The sequence below is a fragment of the Vidua macroura genome, chromosome 3 (assembly GCF_024509145.1).
Source record: "Vidua macroura isolate BioBank_ID:100142 chromosome 3, ASM2450914v1, whole genome shotgun sequence".
Taxonomy (NCBI): domain Eukaryota; kingdom Metazoa; phylum Chordata; class Aves; order Passeriformes; family Viduidae; genus Vidua; species Vidua macroura.
The window spans coordinates 25977189-25990181 of record NC_071573.1 but is presented as its reverse complement, the minus strand read 5'-3'; the positions used below and the strand labels follow the sequence as shown (position 1 = coordinate 25990181).

Genomic DNA, 12993 nt, shown 5'->3' with positions numbered 1-12993 from the left:
GGGATGGGCTGAGCAATGTGTGCCAGGGATAGGCCTCGGATTGGAGTCTGAGAGGTGGCTCTGGCTGACAGGGTTTCCCCTGGGAATGCTGAGAAGCTCTGCATGAGCTGGAGGGATTGGGGTTCTGAGGGCTTGATGTCAAAAAGAGACTCAAAGCCCTTCCAGAAGAAAAAATCATAGAATCATAGAATATCCTAAGTTGGAAGGGACCCACAAGAACCATTGAAGTTCAGGCCCTGTGTTGTCCAAATGCTTGTTGAACTCTGTCAGGCTGCCTGGTGCTGTGAGCACTGCCCTGGGGAGCCTGTTCCAGTGCCCAGCTATCCTCTGGGTGAAGAACCCTTTTCTAATATCCAACCTAAACCTTCCTGACACAACTTCAGGCCATTCCCTCAAGTCCTGTCACTGGGCACCACAGAGCAGCGATCAGTGCCTTCCTCTCCTCTTCCCCAAAGGAGGAAGTTGTAGACTGCAATGAGGTCTCCCCTCAGTCTCCTCTAAGCTGAACAAGCCAGGTGACCTCAGCTACACTTTGTATGGCTTCCCCTCAAGGACCATCTTCACTGCCCTCTTTGGGATGCTCTCTATAGATTTATATCCTTTTTATATTTTGGCACCCAAACCTAGCCCCAGCACTTGAGGTGAGGCCATCCCAGTGCAGAGCAGAGCGGGACAATCCCCTCCCTTGCCCAGCTGACAATGCTGTGCCTGATGTCCCCCAGGACATGGTTGGCCCTGCTGGCTGCCAGGGCACTGCTAACTCGTGTTCCCTCTCTGTGGTGCTGCTCTCCAGTTTCTCATTCCCCAGTCTATTCACACAACTGGGTGTGCCTTGTCCCAGGTGCAGAATCTGGCACTTCCCTTGTTAAACTTCATAGCCTGGTGATCACCCAGCTTTCCAATTTGTCAAGGTCTGTCTGCAGGGCCTCTCTGCCCTTGAGGGATTCAGCAGCTCCTCCTAATGTTGTGTCATCTGCAAACTTACTAAGCATACCTTTGAGTCTTGCATCCAAGTAATTTGTGAAGATGTTGAACTGGCCTTAAAATGGAGCGCTGTGGAAGCCCACTAGCGAGTGGTTGCCAGCCTGGTGTAACCCCATTTGCTGTAATCCTTCATGTCTGACCCATGAACCTGTTGCTCACCCATTGTGTTCTGTATTTCTCTAGCTGTATGCTGGATATTTTGTCCAGGAGAATACTGGGAGTAACAGTATTGAAAGCTTTCCTGAAGCCCAAAAAGTTTACATTAACTGATTTCCCTTGATATGATGGCAGTGGATCTGTTATGCTTGCCCTTGTGTCATGGTTGTGTCCCAAACCATTTGAGGATGAAAGGAGTATGGGGAAATAATTCCCAGGTGGCGTTGATGCCCCTCTGCAGTGTCAATGTGGCTTGCAGTGCTGTATTTCTAGCAGTGAACTGATTATTCCACATATCATGGGAGCAAAGGGTGATTAGTGGCCTGTGGATAACCATGATAACCTGAAAGTGTCATTGCTGGTTTTTTATTTTTTTTGCTTGCCTCAAACCTGACAGTGGTTTTGTGGTTTTTTTTTGTTTTTTTTTTTTGTTTTTTTTTTTTTTTTGTTTTTTTTTTTTTTTTTTTTTTTTTTTTTTTTTTGGCTTTTTTTTGTTTGGTTTTTTTTTTTTTTTGTTTGTGTTTTTTTTTTTTTGTTTTGTTTTGTTTTTTTGTTTTTTTTGTTTTTTTTTTTTTTTTGAGAAGCGAAGGAAGCAAAATAATTGAAAGCTATATTTTATACTATTTGTTATGATTTGAAGTTTCTTCAGAGTTAAGATGTGTATGAATTTTTCTGTCTCTAGATACTAATTAAAAAAACCCAAACTTAGGGCAAACTTTTTTAATTGAGAAGGTTTAACCAGGGGAGTGTATGGGACAGGCTTATCTTTCTAGGACTTCTGCATCCAGTCTTGGAAGTCTGTCTGAGAGCAGCGACTGTCTGCTGGCTGGTGGTCCAGTAATAGATGCATTTAGGTTTACAAGATTCATGCACTATAAACTCCAGGTATTTTGCTTGAGGTGTGGGTACACAAGGAGTGTAGCAGTGATGAATGGATGGGCCACCTGAATTTGTGTGTCTGGGAAGTGGCTGGCATGGAGCCTGTGCCAATGTGGGACCTCATGGTGCTGTGATGCATGTGCAGCATGAGGGGTTTTGGGAGGCATCTTTGGCATGACATGTGGGGAAGTTTGCTGGTTTTTGGCAGCCATGAGATTTTGAGCTTCAGCATTGCCCTCTGCAATGTCTGGATGCAGGCATGGTGAGGCCAGCAGTGCTCCATGGTGAGAGGTACTTTCCAGGGAAGATGTGCTTACTCTCTCTTGAGTTTCCAGCCAGTGCCTTCACACAGGCCTGTGCTGAGCAGCCCTGTGTGTGTTAACCTCTGGTTCTATTCCATGTATCTGGAAATAAGGTACTGCTGTAGTTTGTGTGCTGGCAGGCCTTGAGTGTTGCTTGGATACTGAAAAAGCACAGCCCACTCCAGCGGACCCTCGGTGTGAGCCTTCCTTCAAAGGCCGGCTCGCGCAGAGCGGCTTAGTGAGACATCACTTTAATTGAGCTGCTCGCTGGCTTGTGCAATTGCCTTTTACTGTGTGACTTCTCATAAAATGCTTCTATAATCCCTCTTGGTGCAGAATTAAGTTTTGCATAATTGCCTATGCACTTGATCTTGGAGCATTTTTATAGGGCAGTGAGGTAAAGTACTGAGCTACCCTGTCTGCACACACCAAGGAAGCAGCTGCTCTGAGATGACCGAAAGCTCAAGCAGATCTTCCAGTATTCTTTTGTCCAGTCTGCACAGCTCTTTTTCTCTGTGTAGCTGTCTGAACTGGTTTCATATCTCTCTGCTTACATGATCTGCTTGTCAGTGCCTAACCAGAAGCATTCTTCCTGCTGTCTTCCCCAGGGCATTTCTCAGTTCAGTTGTAAATCAGCTGAGTAATGGTGCGTTCAGCCCACTCTTTCTGGAGCAAAGATCCAATTGATTTGAGCTCATGAAAGGGAATAGTAAACCAGAAGGTGCCAAGGGAATTTTATCTGTGCTGCATTCACTTTATTAAAACGTGGAGAGCAAAATATCAGAGGGGGAGAGGGAAGCTGCACACTGCATCCCTCCTCAGGGAGTCTTGCGGAGCGCGTCTGCACTGGCTGAGCATAAATCACATAAATCACTCCCGTTGCCTTCAGCATCCTTCTCCCAGTTCATGTGAGGTAACGCTTGGACCCGCACAGGGTATTAGAGCCCCTGGCCAATAATATCATTAAACAAGAAGAGTAAAGCAAAAGTGTCTCAGGAGTGAGAAATTATTCAGTAGCTGCTGCACTGTTCCTACTGTGGATGCAATCCGTGGATGATGTTTATCACTAGTGGAGACCTGGGTCCATCCATCTCCTCCAGGCCAGCAGGTACATCCCTGGGCTGGAAGTGAGTGTTTTCAGTAAGGGGGAGAGTTTCTTGTAGCCATTGCAGGATATTGATGTCTGTGTAGTGCTCCTCTTTGCCTCCTACATGCTTGTCTACAGCTTGACCCACTTGCTAACTGAAATATGGGAAAGGAAGATGGTGCTGAATGTCTACAGCCCCTGTGGTGGCTGTGAAGAGCTGAGAGAGAGCTTTTAATTGCTTACATTGTCATGGTCTAATCTTTAGATAGTCCCACCTCTCACTGTAGCCAGGCACTGGAGAGTAGGTTTCTCAATCTAAGGATGTCACCCTGGCAGTCCTGCTTTGGGAAGCTGAACCAGCTGCTTGAGCCTTTCCTACATGGACCCTGGAGCTGCCAGGAGGAACTCTGGGCCCTCTGTGTAGACAACATCCAGATGTGGGCTCAGTAGCCCTCTGCCTCACAGTAAGCAATCCCAAGCCCATGGGAAATGCTATCTGACTCCAGCTGGAAACCTCTCCAAGTGTTTATGACTGGTGGTTGGGGGCCCTCTGAGCAGTTACTTGGAAAACCAACTCTTCTGGTTTTACTGAAGCCTTATTGATGGTTTTGAGATTTGTTTTCCTCCTGCTCCACATGCTGCTCTGTGCTAGCAGCTTCAGCATTGCTGATGTTACTAGAGCTGCTTCCTTGCTCCCCAGCCTGCTGCCATCCCTCCAGCTCACTGCTGCTCAGTGGCACTTGTTCATGGCCCCAGCCCATGGGAGTGTCAGGAGAGGAGAGAACCAGACAGCCTGTAGTTTTCTGTGCTCATCTTGACCAGACTTCAGCAAAAACACCCTTGCTGGGCTCTTAAGACATGAAGCACTGACCCTTTTTGGGTATGGGTTCCAGCACTTGCTCTTGTTAAATTTCATGTGGTTGGTGGTTGCCCGTCTCTCCAATTTGTTGAGGTCTCTCTGCAGCACCTCTCTGCCCTTGAAGGAGTCAACAGCTTGATGCTGTCCCCAGATTTCCTTTGAGTTCTGTGTCCATGTTATAATGAAGATGTTGAAGAGACCTGGGCTGAGGATGGAGCCCTGCAGAACCCCTCTAGTGACTGGACTCTGGGCTGATGTTACCAATTCTCTAGGACTCTCTTGTGCCTGACCTGTGAGCTTCTTGTGCTTCAGTTTCTGCTTGGTGCCTCTTGTCCCTGTTGGTTGGCAGCACTGAGAAGAGCCCAGCTCTATCATCTTGACTGTCAAGAAGACCCAGGATTAGGAGGCCACTGAGCTTTGCTGCACCTGCTTTTGCCCTCTCCTGCTCTGCACTGCTTCTCTATTGTGACATGTAATTCACTCCCTGACTCTCCATCCTGCAGTTACAGTCCCAGCTCACAGAAGTGTGATTACAGCTGCAGCATTGCTGTGTGCTTGCCTTTTGTTTGCTACAATACAGCTCTCCTTGGGCAGAGCAGAAAGGAAAGCTGTAATAATGATGCATGGACAGAGGGGAAGATCTGATGTGCCTTTCCAGCCCATTTGCTGTGTATTTCATCTCGGGTGGGGACTCTCATTAACCAGTCCCTCAGCAGAAGCAACCTGTACCTAAAGGTTAATTTCCACAGCAGTTGTTGCTGGGTTATTTGATGGTGGGTAATTTCTGCCCTCAAAAGATTCTTTTACTTCTACTAAGTATTTAATGAGATTAAATTGCAACTTCTCTGAGCCCTTATGGCAGAAGTGTGTATGTGTGGCGGGTGGCCACCAAAGCTTTGTATGGACTTAACAGAAAGGCACTTGGGGAGCAGAGTGAAAACCCTTTCATAATGAGGGAGAAAAATAGTTGGCGATGTTTGAAAGCTTCATAGGTGTTAATAAAAGGTAGTGCTTTTTCAGTTACACATAATGATAAATACAATGGGCTTTTGCAGGAATCAGTCTGTAGGACAAAAATTATTGTAACGTGACTTTGATGTACACAGGATGCACCTTTTAAGGCCCGAAGCAAGGTGACCTTTTAAATGAGGTGTGTGCTGAGTTTTCCAGTTGACATAATGGCCCTGGGCCCCATTCTGCCCTTGCAGTGTATTTGTAATCTTTAATTATAAATCATCTACTGATGATGGGGTGGAGCTATTTTTCTTGGAGAAGCTAGTCCTAAGGTAGCAGCAATCCAGTGAGACCATCTAAAGCCAATAGAGCTGTTTCTGTTCTGTGTAGGTGATGTCAGGGTGGGCTTTGATGCTGCAGGGTGTCTGTGTTTGATGGCAGTGGGGCAGGAGGTGGGTGCACGTGGCCTTGGCTGGGTGACAGATGTGTGTGGTAGGGAGGTCTGTGCTCTGCTGTGCAGTCTTCCAGACTCATGGTCATACAGCCAGTGAAGTGCACCGTGAGCTGAGCCCACAGTGTTGTCTGTTCCTTCACCCTCTAATACATTTTTTTCAGGCTGCTAAAGCTGATGACATCTAGCACTGAATACAGCTAAACATGTTTGACACGGAACTGAAAAGCTTCCCTATGGCTGTTCCGAAAGTTCTGTGTCAATGTATTTTTCTTGCCTGTTTTTTTTTGTTTGTGAAACTCCTTGCTGTTCAGATTCTGGGCAGTTCATGGACCTCTTATTAGTTGGTTTCTGCATTTACCCAGAAGCCAAAAGTTTGAATTTGTGAAATTCAACAAACACTGGGTGAAATATCCCCCTGAGAAAATGGTTTAGAGAGAGATAAGAGCCACTGGATGCTTTTCATGCAACCCTATCAAATGAAGAGGTGAAATGTGGGCTGCAGGCAGGGGTCAGCATCCCAGGGAGTCACACTGGTGGTGAGGTGGTAGCATGTCAAGCTGGGCAGAACCAGAATGGAGCCCAAATTGTGTTTTACAGTCTTGATACAAAGGTTTTTTTGTGCTCTCAGTTTCCCAGCAGCTGTCAGGCAGCCATGCTATGCAGGCAGGGGAGGAAAGCTGGTCACAATAACATCCCAGGATATCTCAACTGTGTGATGGCTCTTGTTTCACTGCTGCAAAATACCTCCTTTCTGGCCATGAGGTAGGGAGAAGAGGGAACGTGGGCGATGCCCAGAGCAGAATCCTGGACAAAGCAGGTTCCTGCAGCTTCAGTGGGAACTGAGCCCACTCCTCCATCTGTCAGGATGCCCCAACACTATCCTGGCAGTGCTGCCTTTTGGGCTTGTGTATTTTGTAGTGGCAGCACCATGACCAGCTGACTCAAGGGATGGCTCCAAGGTTACAGCAGGTGCCTCTGGCTGGAGTAACCCCAGGCTGGAGCGCTTTGCTACAGCCTTTTCTGGTCATCCCTCCTCCATCCCCCAGGCGTGGGCGGGGGCCTCAGCTGCAGAGGCGAAGGGCACCTGCTGTCCCAGGGGCCAGGTGCCAGCACGTAGAGCCAGGGCGAGTTTCAGCTGTCCCAGGATTAGCAGCAGGGAGCTGCGTGCAACGTAGGTGCTGATGCAAAGCTGCTTGTGTGAGGGATTCTCAGCCTGTCCTTCCCCTGGCACGGGCCAGCAGCCTTCCAAGGAGGTGACCTGCACGTAGCTCCCCTCTGAGATCACACACTACACTGGCATGGAGCTTGGTCCTGGCCTCTGCATGTGGTGCCTTTGAAATGGCCAGTCAGTGATTCCAGGGTTTACTTTTTAAGAGCGTTGTTTCTGACCATGCCTCTGTGCTTATCTAATTAATTATTCATCTTGGACCTTTCCTTTGGTTCCTCTCAGCAACATGTTACAAGGGTAACATGCTAAAACACTCTGTATGAGGAGTGGCAATGTCGAAGGCCAGTTTACAGAAGGAAAGGCAGACTGTCACCTTGGCAAGGAATAAACCCAAATTTCTTGGTACTATTTGAAGACATGAGAAAATGAGGCTCAGTGAACTAAGTTGTATCAAATCCTCAAGAAAGGGAGGTAAACACTTTTCCCTTTGGAAGCATGGGAGTTTGATGTAGGTATCAAATGGGGAGTTTCCACAGATCTAAGGAGGGTGTTCTCTCTTTGGGTGTGCTGACCTGAACAGTGTTGTGGTTTTTATCTTTCCCCTAAGTGTGATTGAGAGTAATGCCCTTCCCCATCGGAACCATTGCATCTTATTTTCCAAGCAGTGAAATGGGCTTTGGCAGCATTGGCTGTATCTGGGCACAGAGATGAACGTGAGATGAATGAATTCTCACACTGCGAGAGTAAGTTTGTGTTTACAGGAAAGCCCTTTGCCCTGGCAGTTAGAAACCCCAAACCTGCTGAAGATGTCTCCCAAGTGTAATTGTACCTGCTGCTTTCCCAGCACCGTTGTTGCCTTGATGCAGTGCACCCCAGCTACTTAACAAACGGGCAGCCCTCCGTGGAACGATTCCCCATCAGCTTTAAAACCCACTTCTCAGGGAACTATTTTCATCACGTGGTGCTTGGGATCTACTGCAACGGCCGCTACGGCTCACTGGGCATGAGCAGGCGATCGGATCTGATGGACAAACCTCTCACTTACCGAACTCTGAGCGACCTCATCTTCGAATTCGAAGACTCCTATAAAAAGTACTTGCATTCAGTCAAAAAAGTCAAAATTGGATTGTACGTCCCGCATGAGCCGCACAGCTTCCAGCCCATCGAGTGGAAACAGCTGGTCCTCAATGTGTCCAAAATGATGCGCACAGAAGTCAGAAAGGAGCTGGAGAAGTTTGCCAGGGATATGAGGATGAAGGTAGGTCCGTGCACCTGGGTGTTGGGCTCAGGAGGCAGTTGTGCCTTGTCCCATCCTGGAGAGATGGGTCTTGCTGTGTGTCAGCCTGAGATCATGGAGGTGTCAGGTGTGCTGGGCGAGGTGCTTCCATCTCTCTCAGTGTTGCTTCTGCAGGATTTGGTATGCTTTCAAGCCCTTACAGCTATTCAGTTGAAGGATCTCCCCTTTAGCCTGGGAAACACTTGAGCACATACTTGTCCATGGCTATCAGGGAGCTGTTGCCCAGTTTGCTTTCCTCAATGACTCCAGAAGAAGGTGATTGGCAAGAATCAGCATGGCTAGGGCTGGAACTCCTGGGAAGAGTGGCCTGGTTGCAAGTAGGGGGGGCTCTTTGTTTTCCACCTGAGCTGCAGGAGGTGCCATGGGACATCTGTGTCAGTGGTTGTATCTCCTTGCAGGACATGCCAGAGGGCTGATGTCCACTACCCTCAGCTAAATCACACAGTAGGTTATGTAGGAAAGGCGAGTAAAGCAACTCCCTGACAGACTTCCCTGCTGGCTCGCTGGACTGAAGAGCTCATTGGGAAACAATGGGGAGACAGGGCAGGCTGCCAGGGGCCTGGAGGGTTTGGCTGCCCTTGGGGATGAGGGGTGTCCCTGACCGTGCCTCTGAGCTTGGCATAGGCAAGGAGCTGTTTGTGGTCGTGGTGGAAGCAGATTTGGTGCCTGTCCAGCTGGCTGCCAGCAGCAAGAGCAGAGCAGGTGTGTTGCTAAGTATGGGTCTGGCTCTTGTGGAGAGGTATGTGGTATCGTGTCCAAGTTATTCTGGGTTCTCGTCCCATTCCCTGCTAAAGGACGGCTCCTACGTAGCAGCCACGTGCCTTTTTGGCTGAAGCACCTGCCCTCTTGCCCTGACCTTGGGGTGAGCCTTGCCAGTGGCGTTGTAGCCCCTGTGTTCTGCTGCCATCTCTCCTGCCCTGCCAAGGTGTTTTGAGGGCCACCTTGTACCATGCTATCACCTTAAGCATATGGGCTTGATTACTGATGTAATTAAGTTTGGGTTTTTTCCTTCTTCTTTATTAATGCGCTTTTAATACTGTCCAGAGAGCAAACAGCTGAAGCAGGCTCGAGTTGAAAAAGTCTATATGGGTGGATGACTTACTGAATTTTGTACTTGCTTTTGATAGAGGGACCAGCTCTGTGTGTGCACTAAGCTGTGACACTGGGTCTTGTCCTGGTGAGTGCCTCAGGGCCAGGACCACAGCCCTGAACCCTTGAAGGCTGAAGGCCCATCTGATCTTTCCCTCGAGTTACTACAGAATTCAGAGTGAATTGTGAGTGCCTTGAGTTTGGAGGATCAGGTCTTTAAAGCAGTTCAGACTGTGAGTGTAATGCTGATGGCCCTCTGATGTTGGAGGGCCTGGAGGATGGGGGCAGGTTGGAGACCTACTGAAAAGCCTCACTGTCAGAGTTCAGCTGCCAGCCTGAGAGATGGTCACCCCTGTTTGTTGAGAGAAAAGCTGGAGAGGGTGATTTGGCTGCCTGAGTTTCTTTCAGCTGAGGCTCAAAGCCATTTTTCTTATCTCTTGCTGTTGCCCGCTCTGAAGAAAGCCATGGATGAGACAGTATTCAGCTGGGATCTGAACTGGTGACACTAACTAATTCTTGCAGGGGGCCCCTGAACAGCTATCACATGATAACAGCTTTGAGTTTCTCTTAACCTGGGCAGGGTTTGAATAAGCCCCAAGGGACTGAAGGCTCTTTGTGTGCCATCCCTGCTACTGTATGAGGCCCTTTATTTTAAATTTTTATTTGCAGTGACTCATTGTCTTTATTGCCACTTCCTTCCCTCCCCCATCTCTCACAGATTCTGAAACCCTCAAGTGCCCATTCTCCAATGAAGGAGAGATCCCGGGGTAAGTCGCTGTCCCCTCGCCGGAGGCAAGGCAGCCCTCAGAGACGGGCCTGCAGGAGAGATAAATCGTGAGTATTTCTGCCACCATCCCTGCTGGGGCAGAAGGGGAGGCTGGTGATGTTACTTTGCTGTACAAAACTTCCATGCTCACTGGCATATACAGGAAAACGGCACCAGGTGCCTTTGTTACCAGAGAGGCTCCAGAAGCTGCTGGCACTGCTGCTGATGTCCTGGCATTGCTGTGTTTCCTGCTGCCTAATGGCCCCTCTGTGCAGGGTCCTTGCACTGTGTGGCTTGCAGAGACGGGAAAAGCGAACTTTTCTTTCCAAAGTGACAACATCACTTGAATTGTATTCTTTGATTTTAATCACCTTAGCTACAACACACATGGAAAGCGGCCTGGGTTTTTTCTAAGAGTTGTTCTTCAGCTGTGTGGGGAAGGATAGATGCAATACCTCTAAATGGATGCTTCCAGATCCACAGGCCTTTTACAGCCACTAAGGTAGACTCTCCTGCCTTAGATGTGGAAGAGCTGAGTTCTAGCTGTAGTGCTCCATGCCAGGAAGCTGACAACTGTGAAAGCCTATACGTAACCCAGATTAGTCACATATTTATGATCATTGCTTTTTAAATAGGCTCCCAGACTACTGTCTCAGCACTTATTTATTTATTTTAAACAGCTAACAAAGACATTAGACTAACCTTCTAAAGATAACTTCAAGATACGTTAGCATCAGATGATTTCACAGCAAGCTTTTATTTTTACATGTTCATTCACACTCAGTCCACGATGCTGTACTTTGGGCTTCATCACTGAGAGCTCCTTGTATAGATAGATAATTATAGTTGTAATGGGCTCAGCTGCTTCAGGCTTCTTCACCTCCTAGATTCTCTTTGAGGAGCAGTTTCATTTTTGAGTTTCTGAGTGCTTCTGCAGTTGCTGGAGAGGATCAAGTATTTCTGGAGAGGAATGAGTGTCACTGGGCTTGGAGACTTCCTGAAAAAGCTACTGGGCATGTGGCTGCTCTGTGACTGATCTCTCCTTGGCAGCTTTGCTGTTCCAGGACAGAAAGACAGGGAGTGTACAGGTGGCCTTACAGTGGCTTCAGCACCTGTTACCTGCTCAGTGGTTCTTCTCTGTTGCTCTGTATCAAGAGCAAATTATATGTAACTCTAAAATAAACCCTGGGTCACCCTGATAGAAAATGCAGGACCCAGACACAGTGTGATGAGCTGTGAGCCCTGAAGGGGGAATGGCATCCCCAGGTCAGGGAAGAGCTGAATGACACATCCCAGCACATGCAGCGGTTGACATAAGGCAAGAAATACAAGAGGAGAAATGGGGTATTCTCTTCTCCATATTGGTGGACCTCTGAGAACCTGATGGAGTGAGAGGCCTTTGTGTTACATGCAGAATAGGAAAGAGTCAGGTTTGCTAGGCTTTAGGCTGGAATCCAAGCAAAAGAATGGCTGTGCTTATCAACACTGTTATGTTTCTTTGTGGATCTCTTACGTGCTGTAATTACAGCTTTCTTGAGCTTGCTGGGGAGGGCGAGACAAGTATTTTGCTCCAGTGTGAGCTGGCAGGGGCAGAATAACACATTCGTTTGAAAGGCTTCACCTACTGATGACAAGCTGCTATTACAGCCTGGGTTTTGTCAACAGTAAAATTATATGGGCCTGCTGGGAGAAATCTCCCACTGAAGGATATATGGAGTGGTGAACTAGAGTGTCTTGGCTGGATTGTTTCTGAAGGACAAAGGTTGAAACTGTGCTTAAGGATGGAAGAGGATTTCACAGCCACAAACGTTTAACTTCTCATCCTTGGCCCTTCAACTTTATTAGGTAAATGTTAGTGGTGGCTGCCAGCAAGCCCACGAGAGCCTTTCAGGCTGGAAATGCAGCTGCAAGGCAGGTGGGACACATTGCAGGACAGGTGGCAATGCAATACCCAGCGCATGCCTGCCTAGGAGGCTTGTGTGTAGTCAAATTGCAGCTTGTTAACTGAGCTGTGCAACAGTCCCTGCGCTTTTAGCCCACAGTTGGTGTGATCTGGCATGAATACAGAGGATATAGATAGGGTGGTGTCAATCTCTCTGTAAGTCTGAAGCTTTACTGTGTCCACTTGCCCATCCTCTGACGTCCCAAAGCAGAAGGGTGCAGTAAATTGCAGACCTGTGCTGGAACAGGCAATGCAGTGTTTCATCCTCACTAGGGGTTCTTGGAGCTGGAGGGGTTTGGGAGAGTTGCTATGAGTTTGGAAGGGAGGGTCATGCCTGGAGAATCTCTGCTCCTAAATGTCAGCTCTCCAGATCTATTTCCTTTCAATTTCATGTTGAGACTTAACATGCATGCTCTGTGAGTGGCATGGCAACACGGCCTTGTGTGCTTCTAGGCCAGTGTAGCTGTTGAAAGGGAAATTCTGCTAGTCTGATTTATCAGGGTGTGCGAGGGGGCAGGATTACATTAGGATGTGTAACATCAGGCAGCCCAAGTGCAGACAGCTCATGAATCCTGTGTGCCCAGCAGCTGGGCACAGTTTGCTCAACTGCTCAGGGTGCTTTGTACAGGAGGTGTGATCTGATGAGCCAGTAAAACAGAGGCCCCTTGCCTCAGAGTTTGGCATAAAGTCATTTGCCAGCCGAGGAGAATGGGATCTGTGGTGCCTCTGGTCCAAGTCTTCTCTTTTCCTGGAACTTACAGAGGACAGCCTGTTTGTGGCTAAAAGCTACAGACAATTGTGGATGGGTGGAAATGGGCATGTCACCATGGGTGTACAGTGACTCCCCATTTCTTCTGGATAATCAGAGAAGGTACTACCATCCAGGCATGCTTTAATTAAAACCATATTGTGACCTTAATTAAAGGGAAGGAGAAAAAGGTGTGAAGAGGATCCCTAAATTGGAGAGAAGGGGGAAGGAAGGACACTGGAAATTTCATACAGTGCATCTTTTGCTGGTCTCTGACTCCTACACAAGCTCTGAGGGATGCAGCTTGT

General features: G+C 48.0%; 2 protein-coding genes across 2 annotated transcripts in view; both read left to right on the top strand.

Annotated features, from left to right (window-relative positions):
- Positions 1-12993, top strand: part of FLVCR1 (FLVCR heme transporter 1) — a 63467-nt gene that overhangs the window by 42552 nt on the left and 7922 nt on the right. The gene's annotated exons all lie outside the window — the stretch shown is intronic.
- Positions 1-12993, top strand: part of VASH2 (vasohibin 2) — a 34517-nt gene that overhangs the window by 17489 nt on the left and 4035 nt on the right. The window contains exons 5-6 of the mRNA XM_053972451.1: positions 7720-8101; positions 9948-10063. Of these exons, the coding sequence (XP_053828426.1) occupies positions 7720-8101; positions 9948-10063 (498 nt within the window). The remainder of the gene's footprint in view (positions 1-7719; positions 8102-9947; positions 10064-12993) is intronic.